Below are 22,758 nucleotides of genomic sequence, written 5' to 3'. Positions count from 1 at the left end.
CAGGCCCAAAACATCAGCCTTCCTGCTCCTCTGATGCTGCTTGGCCTGCTGTGTTCATCCAGCTCTACACCCTGTTATCTCAATATCTCTTTGCAGCCCCTTAGTGGTCTCCTCACAGCTTATATTAACACCTCACTTTATAATGTCAGCAAACTAGGATATATAACTTTTGATTTCGCTGTCAAAGTTGCTCCTACAAATTGTAAATAGCTGAGGCCCCAGAATCAAAACCAGAACAACAGGTCTGATTGAAGTGTTCAAGATATTAGCAGGAAAAGACAGAGTGGATAAACTATTTCCTGACTCTACTTTTAGCTGTAAAGTGAGGGGTTGGCTTTTACATCAGGAACATTTTGGAAGGATTGAAATCCCCCTCGCCTATTGTCTCTCTATCACAGAGTTGCCGAGTCACAGACTGTTTCTGCCAACTCGTATACAAAAGTAGCACAAAAAGTATTTTTATTTAGAATTATGTGAAATCTAGGTCCCCTATTGTCTATTACAACTAAACTACTTCCACCAGTTGGGGATTCCAGAACTAGGGAGCATAGTCTGAGAATTAAGGCCAGACTGTTCAGGAACTACTTCTACACAGAAAATAAATGCTGGATCAGTTGTTAATTATAAATCCGAGACAGAAACATTTTTGTTAAGCAAAGGTAATAAGGGATATGGGCCAAGGCAGGTATATGGAGTTGGGCCACATATCAGCCATGATCTCATTGAATGGCCTACTCCATTTTAATTTTCACTGTTTAATTCCCTTATCTGATTGACCCAAAGGCAATTGCATCAGATAACAATTTGAACATTGAAAATTGCACATTTTAACTTCAGCCCTCTCTCTCTCAACATCCTTGTTCCTTGTCCTTCCCTTGTTGTTGCTATCTACCTGGAACACAATGACTGGTTCCTTGCCGTCCCACCTCAGGTTGGTGCTGTGGCTAAGGGGAGTGAAAACCGCTGGAGGGAGAAAGGTACCAGAAGCGGGGAAGATCATGGGATGATGTGTTCTTTTTAAGTACAAGCAAGGTTTCATGTTTATTTGTATTGAACCATATTCGTTGGTATCAAGGGAATCACTAGAGGGCACAATTCACCACAATGTTTCTCCAGAACAGTCATTGCTGAAATCAGAGATAGTGGGAACTGCCGATGCTGGAGAATCTGAGATAACAAGGTGTAGAGCTGGATGAACACAGCAGGCCAAGCAGCATCAGAGGAGCAGGAAAGCTGACGTTTCGGGTCGGGACCCTTCTTCAGAAAAAAATTCTAACTGAATTCTAACACTGCAGCCTTTGTGTTCACAGCAATCAGATGTAACACAGAGTAAGTGCACTAAACCTCTTTGAAACGACAATAAAACTAATGTAAAAGTGAAATGTCGAGACGTATGTTTTCTAACACTGTGCAGTCTTTGCTCAAGGTGTGAGCAAATTTATCCAGGGTGTAGCTATGAAGTCGAGCAAGCCCGTTGTCCCAGGTTAGGCCCTCAGCCCGTGCTGATAGAGTGACTACCTCCATCAGAAAGGGGTGAAATTGTTCATATTTCCACCGCCATGCCTCCGTCCTCTATCTGGAGACGATGTGATGAGGCCGGACTGTGACCATCTCTGCAGACTGCCTTGGCAAGCATGGCCGATTGTAACAGAAACACGGCAGTGTATGTCGAACTGTATCCACCAAACGCGAGCAATGTTGGATCAACTGTGATCATGGCACAGCAGGCTCAAGGGGCCAAATGACCTCCGTTTTATGGTCTTCTGGAAGGAGCCGATGCCTTCAGAGCAGGAAGGGAGAATTGCCAACCTGCTTTAGATGTGGTGGGAATTTAAGACAGGAATTTTGTTCACCTTGGGAAGGAAGTATTTAAGTCATATCCAGCATTAGGATCATTACCTTACATCAAGGGCAACTAGAGACAGACTAGAAGTGCTGGCCAGTCAACAACACCCGCATCCCACAATGAATAAAGAAAACATACATCTCCACGTTTCACTTTTACAATAGTTTTATTGTAGTTTCAAAGAAGTTTAGTGCACTTACTCTGTGATACGTCGGATTGCTGTGAACACAAAGATAAATAACAAGCTGACGACTAAAGCTGTTATATTAGTAAACCAGCAAAGGACCTGAAAGCTGGAAAGGCAGTGGGAGTGTGAGATACAATTTTTTTGTTCTCCCTTGTCCCCTGTCTTCTCTCGTCACTCCTTCTCACTTTGTTTCCTCTGATCCTTCCTTCCCTTTTTCTTTCACTTTCTCCCCATTTTCCAGGCTCCAATGTAGGGAGAGAGAGGGAAAAATGAAGGACACTCTGTACTGAGATATGACTCGCTCAGCAATTAGTTTATGATCTGGGTCTTATTTTCTCTGCAGTCTATGGGTCCAGCAGTTCTCTGGCACCATCACATACGAGCCCACGTTGCGGAGTGTAAGATCATTCCCTAGTTTTCTCTCGACAGAGAGAAACCATTTTCTCCACTGGTAAGCCTCGAAATTCGACATGAGCGATGCCAGGAAGCATTTCTTCACACAAAGAGGAGGGCAAATCTGGAATTCTTCCCCCACCACACTGCTGCTGATGTTAAGAATTGATTGAAAATATGAAAACAGAGTGATAGATTTTGTTAGAATAGTTTATGAAAAGTTACAAGAAACAAGGTGGGGAAAATGACTTCAATATACAGATCAGCCATGGTGGAATCAGCTGGATGGGCTGAATGGCCTACTGCTCTTCCTGTGAATGATTGTACAGGTTTGAATGGCCTAGTCCTGTTCCTGAGAATAGCTACACACGTTTGGTGAGCTGAATGGCCTACCCCACTTCCTGTGAATGATTGTACAGGTTTGAATGGCCTATTGCTGTTCCTGAGAATGGTTACACAGGTTTGATGGGCTGAATGGCCTACCCCTCTTTCTGTGAATGATTGTATAGGTTTGATGTGCTGACTGGGCCTTCTCCTCTTCAGCATGTTTCAGATGAAAGCAACGAACTGGGAACGCTATATTCTACGCCATGTGCAAATATGTATAAACAACAGGCTGAATGAGGTATAATGTGTTGAGAACCTATCTTCCATTGTCATGTGTTAAACACAGTGAACTGTTGCTGTTAATTTTATATTGCATGTTATTCCAAAATAATAGAGGAAACTGTTCATCATATACACAAAAAGGAATTGGTGAGATAAACAAAAAAGGTAATGAAGGGCATCCGGGAAGTGAATATTGTAACGTCATACAGCCCAGCTTATGATGCACTGTCTGAAGTGCTTTCTTTATCATGCACTGTCTAAGCTTTTGTATTTCAGATGCGCTGTTGGAGGTGCAGCCTTTCTTCCAGATGCACGGTCTGAGGTGCTGTCTTTATAAAGCACTGGCTGAGGTTTTGTATTTAAGATGCACTGACTGAGATATTGCTTTTATGATGCATTGTCAGAGGTGTTGTCCTTATGATGCACTGAGGTACTGTCTATATGATGCACTGTCTGAGGTACTGTCTATATGATGCACTGTCTGAGGTGCTGTCGTTATGATGCACCGTCTGAGGTACTGTCTATATGATACACTGTCTGAGGTGCTGTCGTTATGATGCACCGTCTGAGGTACTGTCTATATGATTCACCGTCTGAGGTGCTGTCGTTATGATGCACTGTCTGAGGTGCTGTTGTTCGGATGTCAGGTTGAAGGGAGAACCAGCCTGCTCTCAGGTTCATATCCTGATGCTGAATTGCAGAGCAGAGAAATTATCCCCAAAGACCTGGACAATACTTACTGCTCAACTAACATCATAACAATACATTATCTACCCATTATCATTGCCGTTTCTGGAATCTTACAATGTACAATGTGTGCCAAATTTCCTAGCTTAAAGCAGTGATCTGACTTCATAGTGTGCTTCCTACACTAAAATGTACTGTACTCCATTGCCTGTAAAGTTCTTTCTTCATGATCTTCCATCTATTAAAGTGAAGAGAATGTGTTAGAAAGAATTGGGCATTGAGAGATAATAAGTGAGACAGCTACAGGAAGGAAATACAATACTTTTTTGGCAGAATCAACCTGCAAAATGTGAGCAATTCTAGGTCTCTTATCTAAGGAAAGATATACTTGCATTGGAGACAGTCCGGAGAAGGTTCACTCGGTTGATACTGGGTAGGATAGGGACTGATTTATGAGGATATATTGAATAGATTGAGCCTGAGCTTGTTGAAGTTCAGAGGAATGAGAGGTGACCTTATTGAAACATACAAGATTCCTAGAGGATTTGGCAGGGTAGATGTGGAGAGGTTGTTTCCCCTTGTGGAAGAGTCTAGGACCAAAGAGCGGGCCTGTTTGCTCAGGTGGCTGGTTTGTGATGCAGAGTGATGCCAACAACCTGTGTTCAATTCCCACACCTGCTAAAGTCACCATGGAGGACTCTCCTCAACCTCTCCCCTCACCTGAGGTGTGGTGACCCTCAGGTTAAACCACCACCAGCTGTCTCTCTCTCTAATGACAGAGCAGCCCTGTGGTGGTTTTACCTTTTACTGTTTAGAACCAGAAGACATGATCTCAGAATTACGGGTCACACATTCAAGACAGAGCAGTAATTTCTTCTCTTAGAAGGTAGTGTATGTGTGAAATTCTCTCCCATGGAAGGCTGTTGAGGCTGAGTTGTTAAGTGCAGCAAATTTTGTTTGAACTGGCACTCTCAATAAATCAGCAAAAATTATGTTCCTGAAATACTGGAGGTTTACTGCATTGTATCGCAATTTCTGCAATGTCCAAGTAATCAGCTGAGATTGTGAATAAGAAGGCTGTCTGCAGTAAATAAAGTATAACAGTGATGTGTATAATCCCTGCATTACACTTCTATTACTTAGTGTGTGCTTTTACATTGATTATTTGGACCTCTTGATCAACTGGAATGTTTGATCAACTGGCACATTCCTGGTAGGTGCAAGTTAGTAAAAAGTTTGCTGTATATTCAAGGCTGAGATAGATTTCTAATCTTTAGGAAATCAAGTGTTATGGTGAAAAGGCAGGAAAGGAAAGTAGAGGATTACCAGATCAGCCATGATCTCATTGAATGGCAAAGCAGACCTGATGGGCTGAATGGCCTGCTTCTATACCTTATGATCATATGTTGAATTGCATGTTGTATAATCTAATACTCCTGACAATATCAAACTGAGTGTCCTGTGCTTAAACATGTCGTATTACACAAGGGACCAGATGATTACACGAAATAAACTCCAGCCAAGGTGAATGGATTATACAGACAGGGTGCTGAGTCCTGAACCATGGATCCTCCTGTTTGGATAGCGAGTTGTGATGACTTACTGATCTCCCTCTTCTGATCCTGCCTCCCCAGAATTACACCAACTGCTTGCCAGAGGGACTCCCTCATCCTCTGCATCCGTTTTGCGAAGATTTTGTTGTCGGCAGTGACCCAAAGCATCGATGTATCTCAGACTTATTAATATTCCAGAGTTTTAAAAAGCAAGATCTGATTTTTTGAGCACAAGGGCTACTTGGTACAAAAAAGACTTACATTGTTATTGCTTCTTTCTTACAACATTGAAGTGGTGACCTGTGTTGGATACTCAAATCTCTAGAATGGGACTTGAACCCACAACCTTTTGGCTCAGGAACACAGTGCTACCAGGTGAGTCACAGCTGAGGCATCATTATCAGTCCCTTCACAGAAATGTTATCGTCACTGACACAACCTGACAGAAGCTGTAGTTGTGATTTCCTCCAGTTCACTTATTTCGATGCAGAAACTGCCCAATATGAATCAAATTCTGATTGATTTGGAAAACTAAGAAATAAACAATTCATCCCAGCAACTTCTGACTCTTGTAAGACTTGGCAAGTTACTGGCCCTCATACAATTGCCCATTTTGCACTTGTGATATCGAGCAGGCTGCTCAACTAGGTGTAAGCATCATGGTGCAGAACACAATTGTTGTCCTTTCATCTCCACAATCACCTTTCTTCATTTATTCTGGGGATGTAGGCATCTTGGAAAGATGAGCATTTATTGCCCAGCCCTAACTGGCCTTGAATTATCTCAGATGGTGAGCCACTACGCTGAACTGCTGCAGACCGTGTGCTGATAGGATGGGGTTGCATGATTTTGGCACAGCAACTATAAAGAAGCAAGCGGCATCTTTCTAAGTCGGGGTGGTGAGTGGCTTGGACTGGAACTTGTAAGGGGTGTTGTATCTGCCACCCTTGTCCTTCAAAATGGTAGAGGTCATGGGATTGGAAGGTGTTGGTTGAGGCTCTTTGACGTGTTGCTACAGCGAATCTAGTAAACATTAAACACTGCTGGTGTAGGGACAGAATGTAGGATTGGGTTACAGATTAAACAGGCTGCTTTGTCCTGGATTGTGTAAGCTTCAAGTTTTGTTGGACCTGTACTCATCACACTCCTGACTTGTGCCTTGTCGATCTTTGACAGACTTTAGGGAGTTAGAAAGTGAGTTATTTGCCACAGAATTCCTAGCCTCTGTCCTGCTCTCATACCTATAGTATTTTTTAAATTCATTTACAGGATGAGGGGGTCACTGGCCAGGCCTGCAGTTATTGTCCATCCCTAATTGTCCAGAGGGCAGTTAAGTGTCAACCGCATTGCTGTGGGTCTGGAGTCACATGTACGCCAGACCAGGTCAAGACAGCAGTTACTTTCCCCTGAAAGGCATTACTGAGCCAGACAATAATCTTCGTTAGACTCTTAATTTCACCTTCTTATTGAATTCAAACACAGCCATCCATCATGGCAGGATTCGAACCAAATCCCCAAAACATTACCTAGATCTCCAGATTAAAGTGGTAACCTGCAGGACATTGATAGTGGGGGAATTCAGTGATGTTTGAATCATGTCTGGTCTGGACCCCCTGATCCTTGCCAGGGCAGGAGTCTCAATCGATTGAACTGCCATCAATGTCGAAGACTGATGGGGACCAAAAGAAAACAGACAAGATCCCCATGTTGATGAATGCACCTGGAAAATATGTCTATAAATATCAAGTAAAGGCTGGATTGGGCTCAGGCTGTGAGTGGTCCCAGCCCCCAAATGAGGAAGTCCACTAGTCCTCACTGTCTGTTTATAGCTGAAGTATGGCCCCTTTGCTAAAGGTTACAGAGAGCTACATACCATTACAGTCCAGGCTGCAGCCAGAACTAACTACTTCAGCACAGGAGAGGGAGAGACAGCAACAGCAAGTTTCCCATTTATGTAACGTGCCTTAGCAAATTGCAGTATTCCTAAACTTCATCAGCTCCTATAACTCACTTAAATAGGCGCAACGCTGCAGCCAAGGGATGGAGCTTTATTCAGATTGAATCATCCCCTCATTAAAGGAGCTAGTCTAATTTTTCCCTCCCTGAAATTTATTATTTGTCAGCAAAATTATTGAGATTATTCAGAAAGGAGGAGGTGCCTGTGTCTAAGGGAATGTTGCTCAGGGCAGCTCAGACACCTGAGAGGAATCCAGTTACAGATGATGTGGTGACAGGAAGCTGTTGGTTACTGGACCAACAGCTGCAGCACAAGCTTCAATGATGCAATGTTATCAAAACAAATTTCCTGTTGCTTGGTAGCTGTCAAAAACCGTTTTAACAATGGGAGCAGACAGGATAGTGGTACCACATGCCATGGCTATCTCTGCATAGCTCTCCAGGCAGCTGTTTTCCTCTATGAATCCCACAGGTTTTTCAGAAATGCTCCAACACTGTGGAGCTCCCTTTTGGAGCGTTCACACGTCACTCCTTTCCTTCAGGAAATCTGGCATTTAATCACTTTATCATTTAACCTTCAACTGCCTCAATCAATGTCAGTGGCTAACCCGTAGAAAGGAGAAGCATGCTTTTAAGTAGCATCATTCATGACCTCAGAACATCTCAAAGTGCTGTATTACCACTTAAGTAATTATTGAAGTGAAGTTATTATTGTGATGAAGGAAAAGTTGCACCTAATTTGACCACACAAGCAGCAATATGTGAGTGGCCAGCTAACTGGATTATGATAATTTTGGTTGTGAATAAATAGTGGCATGGCATCTTTTACACTGACCTGTGAGAGTAGTTGGGGCTTCCGTGTAATGTATCGCCTGAAAGACAACATCTGTGACAGTGTAGCACCCCCTCAGTGAATCACAATCCCTCGACTGGCTGATTGCATCCAGCAGTAGGTTTATTTGCTTGTTTGTAATAGGCAGACTGCAGACTGTGCTTGGCCTGTCACAAAATGCAAACAACATGTTTACTGTTAAACGTGATTACTGAACAATCCCAAGTGCATTAACGTACTACACTAACAACCAAATTAGGAAAATGTGTTGAGCTCAGAATGCATGATATTTTTGCCTGCTAGAAATGGCATGCATTCACAGTCACAGGCAGGTGCTGTGCAAACAAAAGGAATATGTTAGGAACCTATAGTCCACTATTGCTTTTTCCATAGCAATGCCTCAGCCAATCAGCGTTTGCTTTTATCCAATTAGCAACATTTTTTCTCCAGTGGTATAAATTGTTATGGTGATTTGAAATTTGGCATTCTTGCATTTGACCTGATGAGTGCAAAATGGAAAGCTTCAGCCACACATTTTTCTTTCCAGTGATGATTGTGTCATTAATGTACTCATATGAACAGAGAGGGTGAGAAGATCATGGAAAACAGTGCACCATTTCCATGAAGCATCTCACCTATTTTCTGCCCTCCTGCATTTGTAAGGGTTGCAGAGATTGAAGGAGCAGGGATACAATCCAGGAATTTCATGACAGTGGATTGCTACGCCACCTGGTGGTCACAGCCTCTTATAGAATTAAACAGGAAGGTCTTTTATTGGCTCAAAAACCGAAAGAACTATGGATACTGTAAATCAGAAACAAAAACAGAAGGGCAATCAGAGTTAACGTCTCGGATCCAGTGACCCTTCTGAGGAACTGAAACGTTATTCTCTTCACAGATGCTGCCAGACCTGCTGAGCTTTTCGAGCGACTTCTGTTTTTATAACTGGGAGATATATTGGCAGCAATCACTAGGATGTTGTAAATGGTGTCGATTGACTATGATTGATGTGTGACAGATACAGTCAGCAACCTCATTCCATCTTTGATCGTTTCATGTTTACTGACAAACTTAGGAGTGTTTAAAATTAACTTGTGAACAAAACAGAATGATTTTCCTGTTCAAAACTTTCCTAAACCTTTTGTCTACTGAATTGTCTCAGGCTGTAAAGATCACAAGCATATCTAGTGTAATCGATCTGACTCTTAATCCAAGCAGACATTTATTATGTATTCTTCACTCCCTTACTGTGAGAAGATAAATGTGAAAATTCTTCATTTCTGTTTTGAAGAGAGGAGGTTTACATGGAAACTGGAGTGGGCCATTCAGCCCCTCAAGCCTGTTCCACAATTTGGTGAAATCAGGGTTGATCTGTGGCCTCACTCCATGTACCTGCCTTTGGCCCATATCATTTAGTACCTTTGCTTAACAAAATAAAATCGACCTCAGATTTAAAATTAACAGCTGATCCAGCATCCACTGCCATTTGTGGAAGAGAGTTCCAGACCTCTCCCACCCTTTGTGTGTAGAAGTGCTTCCTAACATCTCTCCTGAATGATCTGACTCTGATTCTCACCTGTTTGTGACATTTTAAAGATCTATGCTGCTGGTCATAGATTTCCTACAGTGTGGAAAGAGGCCTTTCGGCCTTATCAAGTCTGCACTGATCCTCTAAAGAACACCCCACCCTGACCCACTCCCTACCCTATCCCCATAACCACACATGTACCACGGCCAATCCATCTAACCTGCACATCTTTGGACTGTAGGACCCAGCAGAAACCCACACAGACATAGGGAGAACCTGCAAACCGACAGCTGGAATCGATCCTCGGTCCCTGATGCTGTAAGGCAGCAGTGCTAACCACTGAGCCACCGTGCCGCCTAATAAGTATCTTTGGACATCGACTGTATTTAACTTCATACTAACTAGAAAGCACCCTGATCTATCCTTTTTGGTCCAAAATGGATTACCTCACATTGCTAACATTGAAGTCCATCTGCCAAAGTTTTGCCCACTCACTGTGTCTATCAATATCCCTTTGTAATTTCATGCTCTGATCTACACTGTCTGCAATGCTGCCTAACTCTGTGTCATCAGCAGATTTGGACATATGACTTTCTACGCCATTCATTATTCAAGTCATTAATAAATAATGTGAATAACTGAGGCTGTAACACAAATCCTTGTGGGACATCACTAGTCACATCCTACCAATTTAGGATTCTACCCAAATCTCTACTTTCTGTCACCTGCCACTCAACCAATTGCCCAGCCATGTCAGTAAATTGCCCTCAGTTTCATGGGCTTTTACCTTAGTTAACAGTTTCTTATGTGGGGCATTATCAATTATCTATAAGTCCATATAAACAACACCCATAGACATCCCCTGTCCACTACCTTAGCCACCTCTTCAAAAACGTCAATGAGGTTCATCAGGTGTGACCTACCTGCTATGAATCTATGCTGACTCTCCCTGATTATTTTCAAGATGTTCAGTTGCCCAGCCTTGATTATAGACTCCAACAATTTCCCCAGCGTAGATCTTAGGCTAGAGGGGATTTGAGGAAAAAAACCTTTTTACCCAGCGAGTGGGGGTGATTTGGAATGCATTCCCTGGAAGAGTCACCTCACAACCTTTAGAAAGTACTTAGATGAGCACTTGAAATGTCATAACATTCAAGGCTATCGGCCAAGTGCTGGAAAGAGGAACCAGTGTAGATAGTACAGGAAACTTTGTTTTGACTGGCATCTTGATGAACAGTGCCATCAATAAAAGAGCAAAAATTATGTACCTCAAATACTGTGAAGTTTGCTGTATTATTCATATCTAATTATTATGGTTTTTAATTTATTTACCTCAATGTAAATATACTTGTTGTTCAATCAAATGGCCACACGAAACATCAAGTCAATTCAAATTTGAGTCAAATTCTTCTCAAATAACACAATCTCCACGATGTCCATGTAGTCAGTTGAGGGTGTGACTGAGAAGGCTGTCTGTCGGTAAGCTTTATTTACACTAAAGTTGCATTATTATGTCTGTGATTTATGCTGTAAATAAAGTATAACATTGATGTGCATAGCCCCCTGCATTACATTTCTATTGTAGTGTGTTTTTTTACATTGCTTGTGTGGACGTCTTGATTAATCAATACATCACTGGTCCCATAGGTGCCAGTTAATAAAAAGTTGGCAGTATAGCCACGATGGGCCAAAGGGCCTCTCCTGTATTGTGTGGTCCTACAACATCAATTTTCTCTCATTCTAGTTTGATATATTGATCTGCGCAGGATCAGAATTGCACAGAGTTGTGTAAAGAGGCGACTTCCCTCAGGGAGACATCACCCTGTTCTCATCTGACACTTTCCTATTCTGGTGCCCTCACTCCTGCAGATAATACCCTCAGCAACAGCCTGGAACCTTCCAGGCTGTGTGTCTCACAACAGGTGGTGCCTTTACACACGGGAGCTGCCAGGGAAACTGGGCTGAAGAAGATAACCACTCCCAACATCAGCTGCTAAGTGAATATTCAGAAGAACTGCAATCCAATCACTGTTTAATTCCAAGGCTCATCTCTGTCTGCCAAGAGGAGATTACTTCACAGCCCTCCAAGTGCTCAACTGATTTGCAATCTTTGAACATGTCTTGTTAGTGCTCCCAATCAGGATAATTTCTCTGACATTATTGTCTCATATGAAACTAGAGATTCAAGACCCACCCCCAAGACCTGGGCACATATTCTAGGCTGACTCTCTGATGCAGTACTGAGGTTGGAGGGGGTGTGCTAACTTCCATAAGGCAGATCAAACTGAGCATGTACCTGCCATCACAGATTAAAGTAAAAGATCCCATTACACAAAACAGCAGCTGGCTTCTCCCTGGTGTTCTAATCAATATTTATTCATCAACCAACAGGATTGAAGTAGATTACCTGTGTTTTTATTACACTGCTGTTTGTAGGAAATTGCTACGTACAAATTCACTGCCACGTTTTCTACATTAAATCAGTGACTACATTTAAACAGCACCAAACTCAATAACCACTAAACTGCCCAGAGTCCAGCATTAATCCCAATTGAAATAACTCCACAGGGGCCAATATCCTGTCACCCCGAGCCACCCTAAATTATTTACACTTCTTTGACACTGGTCCAGCTCCCTCAGATCCAGCTCTCAAAGTGCAGAATATCTGTCATTCCTTTTTTTAATTGTCAGCCAGGGCTCCCTGATTGGACCAGATTAACAGCCCCGATCAGGGAACTCATATTCTATGAGGTCCACCAGACTGACCTCATTACTACACCAGTGATCATTGAGCTGTTCATAGTCTAGTGCTAATTCCAATGGGCATTAACAAGACAATCTCATTCAGAAACTATAGAGCTGATTAATTCAGGAAACTTGGTTTGTTGGTCTGGATTGTTGAGGGTACTCCTTGTGGTTGAGTTCCTTTTAAGCCACTATTTTTAGGCTAACGGAAAATTCTGTTTCGTTCGACAGAACAAATAAAAACTTGAGAACATTTATAAAAATTGAAGTATCTATTAAAATCACCAAATGGGAAATGTAATCCCTATTTTTAGACCAGCTTATTTAAAAACAAGTCACTGAATCTTCAATAGATAATTAATCACCAGACAGATAGAATTAGAATATTGAGATATCAAGCAGAAGATGAAAGTGAACAAAAAGAGAAAGGAAGTCAATTTGCACAACTATTAGTAACAAAATGTGGAATTTTATTCATTAATAAATATACAAAACATGGTCCAGTACATATTTTAACAAAAACTTGCATCTATACAACAAATTTAACACAATACAACATCCCGAAGTGCATAAATTAGAGAAAAAATGTTGACACCAAGTCAAACAAGGATGTATTAGGAAAGATAACTGGAAGCTTTGTTAAAGAGGTCGTTAACTACCTATCTCTGGTAACTTTGGTATTTAAAATATAGCAAACGTTGTTCACCTCAGTTTTAAAATTTTACACCTACATAAGTATTGGGCTTTTTCCTAAGTGGCATTAATTACAATGATAGTTAGATGCAAGTCAATGGAGACTCTGGATCTGTAGGAAACAAGGGGGAGAAGCAAGGAATCACAGCAAATTAAGACACTATTGTATGTAAGACTTGTTATTCTTCAGTTCATTACAGTGGCTGGCAGAAGTGGCAGTGCTAAACACGATCATTGAAAGCCTGAAATTGTGACATCGAGAGAGCTGGCAGCAGAAATGGGAAATTCTTTAAACTCATCAGTTAACCCTGTTGAGAGCTTTGTTCAAAACGACTGGAAGCAATGATATTCATAGAGCCAAAATTCAAAAGGAAATGAGCTCAAGCAATTATGCAGATGACTGAGCAAATTGTGCAAATCTCATCCTACATCTGCAGCTCACAAATGGCTCCTGGCTGACACTGGCACTTTCTGTCTAGAATCACAGACTGAAGACTGGTTCCATTCTTGGTGCTAGTCACGGTGTGTTGTGTGGTAGTCAAATATGCCCAGATCAAGGGGTGTTCTCAGCCATCCCTGAGCTCAAACAGTGCCCGCAGTTTGACATCTTCAGGGTCAATAAGGTCCTTGGGCAGCTCCCCATCATCATTCGCCACGTTCACTCTGGCTCCCTGGGACAACAGGTACCTACACGGGTCAGAGACAAATGAAATATGTGACTTTTACTCAGAAAGATCAAAGATGTCATTTATATAGTTCCTTTCACAATCGCAAGACATCCAGAGTTTAAATCCAGTGAAGTACTTTTGAAGTCTAGTTACTGCTGTAGTGTCAGAAATATAACAGCCAATTACACACAAGAACCTCCCACAGACAACAACATGACAATGATCAGATCATCTTTAAGGAATATAAGAGCAGGAGTAGGCCATTCAGCCCCTTTAAACTTCTCTGCCATTCCAGATCATGGCTGAATATGAACCTCTAAACCATGTTCCTGCTCCATCCCCATATTGTTTAATGTCATTAATAAATATAAATATATCAATTTCTCTTTTGAATTTTCTTCATGGCCAAACATCCACACACATACCCCAGAGAAAAAGTTCCTCCTTATCTCAATCTTAAATGAACTCCTTTTTATTTTGAAATAGTCTCTCCTGTTTCTAGACCCCCACACCCAGGGGAAATATCCTTTGTGCATTTATTCTGTCTATCCCTTCAAGACTTTTGTAATTTTTCTCTGAGATCTTGAGATACTATCTTCAAAATTCAAAGGATACAAGTCCATTCTCCTCAATCTCTCCTCTCAGCAATCAGTCTAGTGAGCCTTTGCTGTACTGTCTCTATGGCAGTTATATGCTTCCTTAGACAAAGAGACCAGAACGGTACACCATAATCAAATTTCAGTCTAATCAGCATTCCAAACAATTGAACCAAGATTTCTTTGTTCCTGTACTCAAATTCTCTTGAAATAAAAGCTTGCATATCATTTGCTTTCTGAATGCTAATTTTTGTTTCTTTAACTTGTTTTTCCTAATCAACGTGTTCAGAGATGTTAGTACACACCTCTGGAACAGGTAGGACTTAAACCCAGGTCTTCTCAATCCAAGGGTAGGGACATCATCACTGCACCACAAGAGGGCCCCTCCCTACCTGCTAATCATCAGTGGTTTATGAACAAGGACACCTGGATCCCTTTGGGCATCCACGCATTCCAATGTCTCACTGTTTAAGGAATACTCTACACCTTTGTTCCTCCTGCCAAAGTGGATAATCTCTCACTTACCCACATTATATTCCATCTGCCATGTTCCTGCCCACTCACTCAGCCTGTCTAAATCATTTTACAGCCTCTTTGCATTTTACTTACAACTCATTCCCACCATGTTTTGTATCAGCTGCAAACTTGGAACTATTATAATTGGTCTCCAAATTATTGATAAAGATTGTGAATAACTGGGGCTTAAACACTGATTCATTTAAGGGGCAAAAGGGAAATTAAGAGATGAACAACAAATGCTGAGCTTGTCAATGACATCCACATTATGTGAATTAATAAAACAAAATGGGCTGATCTTTTATTTCCAAAACGTTCCTGCCCAATCCCTGCATACCTCAGTACTCCTGAGAGCTGAAAACTCTTATAAAATCCTGACTTGAATATAGCCAATGCCTGAGCTTCCACAGTCTTCTGGACTAGAGATTGCCAAAGATTCACTACTTTCTGAGCGAACAAATGTATTCTCTCTCAGTTCTAAATGATCAAATGTCTATTCTGAGAGACTGTGACCCGATGTTCTAGCTTCTTTAACAGATATGAATCATGTTGTGTCATCTATCCCATCAAGTTGCTTAAGCACTTCATATACGTTTTAATTCGACATTGTTTAGTTTATAATCCTCTTCACAGAATGATCTATTGATGTAAAGTGTGTGCGCGTGTGTGAGATTCTTACTTTGCAATTTCCAAATGCCCATCACTGCAGCTCATGTGCAGCGGAGTCCACCCATTCTCATCTTTCTGCTGTATGTCAGCCCCATATTTGATCAGCAGTTTCACACATTCCAAATTTCCAGACAGGACCGCTTCATGTAGCGCTGCCATTCCTAAAATCAAAATGCAAACCCCAACCATGTAATTAAGTGTTTCCAAAACCCACTGTCAGAGCAATTCGTTAATTTCACACAAGTAAATCTGACAGCAAATTAATTTCAGAGTGCATTGCAATCTCTACAGTTCACATTTCATTCTGGCCTGAGCAAGACCACACCAGGCAAGTACTATGCCACAGGCAGGAGCGTTCATTACTCACACAGCAGTTACAGTCATAGAGTCAGACTTTTTATGAGCACAGAAGGAGACCTTTCGGCCTATTGTGACCATAGTGGTCATCAAGCATCCTTCCATTTTAATCCAATGTTCCAGCATTTGGCCTTATATGCTATGATGTTTCAAATGTTCATCTAAATAATTATTATATGTTTTGAGGATTCTTGCCTCTACCACCCTCACAGGCAGTGAGTTCCAGATATCCATAATCCTCTGAGTGAAAATAATTTTCCTCAAATCCCCTCTAGACTTCCTGCTCCTGACCTTAAAACTGTGTCCTCTGGTTTTTGACCCCTCTACTAATGGGAAAGGTTTCGCTATTGCCCCTATCTATGCCCCTCAGAAGTTTGGACACCTCAGTCAGTCCCACCACCCCTCAGCCTTAAACATTTCAGTCAGTTTGGGGGCCAGGAAAATCTCACAACTCTCTGCCTGTAAAGTGGACAGAAAGTGCCAATGTCAGCCAGGAGCTGTTTGTGAGCTGCAAATGCAAGATGAGATCTGCACGATTTGTTCAGTCAACTGCATAGTTGCTCGAGCTCATTTCCTTTTGAATTTTGGCTCTATAAATATCATTGCTTACAGCATTTGGGGTAGGAGCTCTGTGTATACTGGAAATCTATGACCAAAAACAGGGTAAACTACCATGGGAGAGGTGTGTAACAATGAACATGTGAGAGTAATATTGGTGCAATACAATAAGTGTGATAGAGAAAGTGCATATGTAATAATGTTAGAGTAGCAGAGATTACCCCTTTGGACTCAGTTGGCTGGATGACTGGAATGCAACGCAGACGAACAGTGTGGGTTCAACTCACACACCAGCTGACCCTCCTCTCCTTGCCTGAGGTGTAGTGACCTTTAGGTTAAACCATCACCACCAGTCATCTCTCACTCTCTATCTCTCACTCGGATAAGAGCTTACATATGTCTTAGAAAACTGCAGGATGAGCCAGAAAGTTTCATCCAATCATTTTTTACAGCCCTTTATATAAATGTGTATTCATTGGGACTGATGCACAAATCAGTTGATGGTTTCAACTCAAACAGATGCCATGGAATTTTCCTTATAAATCTCCCTATTTGCCAGCAATAAGGGGTGCTGTTGGGGGTGTAGTACCCATTGGTAATTCCCCAACCCCCCTCTCCCTGTGTGGGGCAAGGGCAGTCATAAAGTCATAGAGCTGTACAGCATGGAAACAGTCCCTACAGTCCAAATCATCCATGCTGACCAGATATCCTAAATTAAACTAGCATTTGGCCCGTATCCCTCTAAACCCTTCTTATTCATATACCCATCCAGATGCCTTTTAAATGTTGTAATTGTACCAGTCTCCACCACTTCCTCTGGCAGCTCATTCCATACACACACGACCCTCTGCGTGAAAAAGTTGCCCCTAAGGTCCCTTTTAAATCTTCCCCCTCTCACCTGAAACCTATGCCCTCTGGTTTTGGACTTCCCCACTCCGGGAAAAAGACCTTGGTTATCCACCCTATCCAGGCCCCTCATGATTTTATAAACCTCTACAAGGTCATCCCTCAGTCTCCAACACTCCAGAGAAAATAGCCCCAGTTTATTCAGCCTCTCCCTACAGCTCAAACCCTCCAGCCCTGGTAACACCCTTATCAATCTTCTCTGAACCCTTTCAAGTTTCACAACATCCTTCCTATAGTCACTGAGCTCTGCTGTACTCACCAGTCAGGTACAAGGTGTCCAGTTTCACCTTCCCGGCTCTGATGAAGCGCCCAATTTGTTCTAGGTCACCCTGGCGGATATGATCCAGGAAGACAATATCATTGGGGAAGTGGACGGTGCGAGCAGGCGGCTTCAGGCTGCTCGCTGGTACCGCGTACCTGGAAACTGCCGAATAGTATTTCATAGCAAAGGCCGGGCTCACCACTGAGCGCTTTTTTAAAAAGACAATAAGCGAATGTCCTTTGTCCCTCTTGTTTAAGCAGTGAGCTGTACCGCTACTGCACTGTAAGTGATTCGCAGTCAGTGAGGAGCTCACAGCTTTATACTGCAGCTGGCTCTATTTCTGGGCAGAGAGCTTACTCACTGAGGGAGGGATAGAGGGGGCGGGTCTGCAGACCTCTCCCCACCCTCTCTCACATGTACCTTCAGTGTCCGGGACCAGTTGCAAGTTACATGTTATTGGAGATGACCCACTTTCCTGTTGGAGAGCTGGGAGGGGCAGAAACAGAAGGCGAATGATTCGAGCCTTCCCAAAAACAAGATCTCACCATTATTTCTCAACAGCCCGATCCCAGCCTCGCCTGCTCTGCTGAGCCTTGTTCACCATCCTCCTGTTAAACTGATAGCTCACAAAACGCAAGTTGCAACATTATCGACCAGTTGCTACCCTGAAAGGGAGATTACACTATGTTGCAACTTTGTTGTGTACAGCCCGAGGCTGTTTTTGTTTTACTGTGTATTGGGGGCGGTGGCGCTAGGAGAACCGGTTGTCCCTGTTTGTTCAATTCTGTAGAAGGGGATTGAGAGCTGGGGTTTTCATTCGGTCACGGAGAATGTGCCCATGACATGGATGGAGTGGGTGTCGGGAGGGTAGAGGATGAGTTCTTTAGTATTCGAGATGCAATCATGGCAGCAAGATGACCAAGACCCCCTCTACAGAGCATACCCTCTGTGACATCCTGATCCACTCTACTATCACTCCCATTTGATATGTGTAATATAATTCCTAATCAGGATGGTGAGTGGCTTGGAGGGGAACTGTCTCTGCCTGTCCTTTCTTTCTGATTTATTGGTCTTAACATCTACCTTCCCTTCAATCCCTCTACTTGCTGATCTGGTTCCCAGCACTCTGCCACTCTAGTTTAAACCCCTTCGAGTAGCACAAGTGAACCTCCCTTGTGATGTTGCCTTCTACATCTGTATATCTTTTAGAATTTTCTTTAGATAAAGATGATTTTACAAATATTATATACTTATATGGTGTATCTGCTGCCCTGGTCCTTCTAGATGGAAATGGTCGTCGGTTTTGGAGGGTGCTGTCTGAGGATCTTTAGTGAGTCTCTTCAGTGCATCTTGTAGATAGTACACACTGCTGCTACTGAGCATCGGTGGTGGAGGGAGTGGACGCTTGTGGATGTGGTGCTAGTCAAGCAGGCTGCTTTGTCCTGGATGGTGTCAAGCATCTTGAGTGTTGTTGGGGCTGCACTCATCCAGGGAAGTGGGGAGTATTCCATCACACTCCTGACTTGTACCTTGTAGATGGTGGGGACAGGCTTTGCGGAATCAGGAGCTGAGTTACTCGCTGCAGGATTTTTGCCAAGCCTCTGACCTACTCTTATTGTCACACTATTTATATGGCTAGTCCAGTTCAGGTTCAATGGTAACACTCAGAATGTTGATAATGGGTGTTTAGCAATGATAATGTCATTGAATGTCAAGGGGTGGTGGTTAGATTCTCTCTTGTGGGAAATGATCTTTGCCTGGCATTTGTGTGGGTGCAAATGTTACATGCCACTTGTCAGCCCAAGCCTGGATATTGTCCAAATCCTGTTGCATTTGAACGTGGATTACTTCAGTATCTGAGGAATCCTGAATGGTGCTGAACATTGTGCAATTATTAGTGAACATCACCACTTCTGACCTTATGATGGAGGGAAGGTCACTGATGAAGTAGTTGAAGGTAGTTGGGACGAGGATACTACCCTGGGGAACTTTGCAGAGATGTCCTGGACCTGTTGTTGTTTCAGGGACTTATGTCAAGGCCAGGTGGTCTACACAGTTTCATTCGGTTTTTATAAAAGTACTGAAATTGTTGGACTCAACTGGCTTGGTCATTTCAGAGACAACCACATTGCTGAGGTCTGGAGTCACGTGTAGGCCTGATAGATGTCTTTTCCTAAAGACATTAGTGAACAAAATAGGTTTGATGGTCACCATTAGAGTTTTAATTCCAAATTGAAATTCCGCCAACTGCTATCCTAGGATTCAAACCAACAGCCCTGGAGTTGTCACTGGACTCGAAACGTTAACTCTGTTTCTCTCTCCACGGAAGTTGCCAGACTTACTGAGTTTCTCCAGCAATTTCAGTTTTTGTCCAGTGCAGTACCTATGATTTGGATTACTGGTCCAGTGGCAAACACTACTACGCCTTTGTCTCCCCATGTTTCTGCTTGTGGCGGACAAATGATCTACAGGATTCCTACATTAAAACAGTAACAATAATAACTGCACTGCGTGCGACATGCTTTTGAATCTTGAGGTCATAAAACGTGGTAATATTAGTGCAAGCCTGGGCTGTTGTTGTGCATTGGCAGTATCTCTGACTTAGAGCCAGGAGGCCCAGGTACAAGCTCTGTCAACTCCAGAGGTGTCATAATGCATCTATCTCAACACGTTGATTAAAATTGATGAATGCAAGTCTTTTCATATTCTCATACCAAATCCATCTGCTTTTAAGCTTGCTAGGGTCAACAACTGACTTACATGTAGAAAGAAAGGCCTTTAGTCCCAGCCTGTTATCACTGGACCACAACTACACCAGTCTGTAAATTAACCCATGTTTTAAAATTTACATAGGACTTGGGAGCAGACGGATCTGATTGTGGGCCTAACTGTATTTTTTGGTCTACAAACTCCATTGTCTATCAAATTTATTCAAGATTAACTTAATGACCTCCACTTCCATTTTGCAGAAGAGAATTCCACTTACTAATAACCCAAAGAGGGAGAGAAACAAAAAATCACCTAATCTCTGTTTAAGAATAAATGGTCCCCCTCTTAAGACAATATCCTCTGGTTTCATTCCCTGCCACAAGATCCCCTCAGAATCTTATACGTTTTTAATAAAATCACCTTTTTTGAAGCTCTGATAGGTATAGGTCCAACCTATTAAAATCTCCAACTGTACAGCTGATTAGAAATATTATGGCTGGATTTCTACAAGGACAGGGTTTGAATGGTAACGATACAGAAACTAATTCAACTCGAGACCACTAAGTGCAAGATTGCATGTCAGACAAAAATAGAAATCACATAAAGGTTAACCACGTTCCACGACCTCGAAAGTTTCTAGCTGCTGTCTCTCGACAGTAGACAGTAGGAATGAACTACACTCCTTGTTGCTCTGATGGTTCAACAGATAGTCTGTAGGTAGCACTCTCACTGAGTCAGTACATTGTGCCTTCGTAGACTACTCCAGAAACTGGAAATCAACATTCAAGCTCACACTGACTTGTTGAAGTTTGTCCCGTTTCTGATGAGATCCAAGATCTCTGGAGTCCGCTACTTGTTCTCTCAGTCAGATAGAGAAGAATCCACAGCCTTCTTTCAGAATTCCTCCCCGCCGCCCCATATTTAACTCCAAGCTAACATCATGAGAACCATTAATCACAACCTATTTTAAGAGGTGGAGAAACTCAGGAGGTCAGGCAGTATCACACTTTGAGTTAAACATGACATACCGTTGGAAGAAATTGAAGAAAATTCTTGAATATTGGTTCGATTGGCTGAAAGGCCTCCATCTATGCTGTAAATGACTGGAATGGATCATTGTCCCAATTGTCATCTCTCCTGTTTGGTTTACTATTTAATTTTTACATTCCTCTTATTCACAGCTAAATTCCTCCTCCGTTCTGAAGCAAGTTTACACCTGGGACATTAATTTATCTTCACAGATAGTGCTTGACCCATCGTGGATTCGAGATATACGTTCATTCAGCATGGATCTCTGGCTGCAGCTCATTCCTTATGAATTTCACATTTCCCCCATTTACCATTACCAACATCTTTGAATATCACAAAGTGTTTTCAAAATAAAAATCAATGCTCCTCCCATTTCACATAATCACACCTTCAACATACAGCAGTGTGTGAATTTTCAATCTTTCAAATCAAATACAAGGGTTTAATTCACTTCCAGCTCATCTTCCAAGTCCTGATTACTTTGTGCATCTGCAACATTAACCCCTTTCCCTTCCAATGAATGGCCTGCTCCAGCTCTACTCCAATCAATTATTTTATTGCCAGGTATCAATACCCGACAGGTATAATACTCACCTGATAAAAACCTAAAGAACTGTGGATGCTGTTCTGAGGAAGGGTCGCCGGACCCGAAACGTTAACTCTTGATTTTTTTTTTCTTCAGCGATGCTGCCAGACCTGCTGAGCTTTTCCAGCAGCTTCTGTCTTTGTTCATAATACTCACCTGCCTATTGAAAAGGAAATCTGCCTGCTTATGGGATTATGCTGTACACATGGACTGCCATGTTTCACAAGTCCACTTCAAAACAATTCATTGTATTGTGAACACATTATTTGCACATTACATCTCCCTGAGCATCAGTGCAAGTTTAAGATTGTCACTTGCAGGGAAGATTGCAACCGTGGGGAACAGTAAAGACATGTTTCACAGACACACTAAAGGAGGCACTAAATATAAGTGAAAAAGGAATAAGATTTTGATGGGATTAGATAAAGGATGGAGATCAGCATGGAGCTTTAACACCGTGGATTGATTGGCCTGCTTTCGTGCTGTTAATTCAGCCCTGTATTAGCAACTTGCTAAACACTAATGGCCAAGGTTAAATTTAGATGGTTCTCTCCTGTCTGCAGCTCAAGAACTCATGATCTGAAATGCACATGATTAAATCGCAGAGGGTGAATTTTTACATCATTATATTACAAGGAACTACACATCATATTACTGGAAATATGCAAGTACAGAGCTCACTCATAAAGGCCAGGATGTGATCTAACAGGATCACCATTCTGTCCCATATTCACCTAGATTGAGATCTGTCAGGTTTCAATATATCTTTAACAATAACACCAAAGCCAAAAATGTTTTAAACTTACAAAAATTCATTAGGATAATCCTTTTTATTCTGTGGTAGGTTAAGTGACAAAACATCTTTAAGGAGGA

At 42.2% G+C, this 22,758-nt stretch overlaps 2 protein-coding genes across 2 annotated transcripts in view; both read right to left on the bottom strand.

Annotated features, from left to right (window-relative positions):
- The window catches only part of mcrip1 (MAPK regulated corepressor interacting protein 1), a 37,473-nt gene extending 34,968 nt beyond the window's left edge, over positions 1 to 2,505 (bottom strand). The window contains exon 1 of the mRNA XM_048611088.1: positions 2,414 to 2,505. Within this exon, the coding sequence (XP_048467045.1) occupies positions 2,414 to 2,505 (92 nt within the window). The remainder of the gene's footprint in view (positions 1 to 2,413) is intronic.
- Positions 2,506 to 12,815: 10,310 nt separating this feature from the next.
- LOC109924557 (protein phosphatase 1 regulatory subunit 27) lies at positions 12,816 to 18,172 on the bottom strand. Its single transcript, XM_020524554.2, has 3 exons — positions 17,559 to 18,172; positions 15,489 to 15,639; positions 12,816 to 13,716 (listed from the first exon to the last, which is right to left on the bottom strand). Exons 1-3 carry the CDS (start codon positions 17,740 to 17,742, stop codon positions 13,596 to 13,598), a joined length of 456 nt encoding a protein of 151 aa, XP_020380143.1. The 5' UTR covers positions 17,743 to 18,172; the 3' UTR covers positions 12,816 to 13,595.
- Positions 18,173 to 22,758: the final 4,586 nt, after the last annotated feature.

Source organism: Rhincodon typus, chromosome 23 (assembly GCF_021869965.1).
Source record: "Rhincodon typus isolate 14 chromosome 23, sRhiTyp1.1, whole genome shotgun sequence".
Taxonomy (NCBI): Eukaryota; Metazoa; Chordata; class Chondrichthyes; order Orectolobiformes; family Rhincodontidae; genus Rhincodon; species Rhincodon typus.
This window is presented reverse-complemented; position numbering and strand designations above follow the sequence as displayed.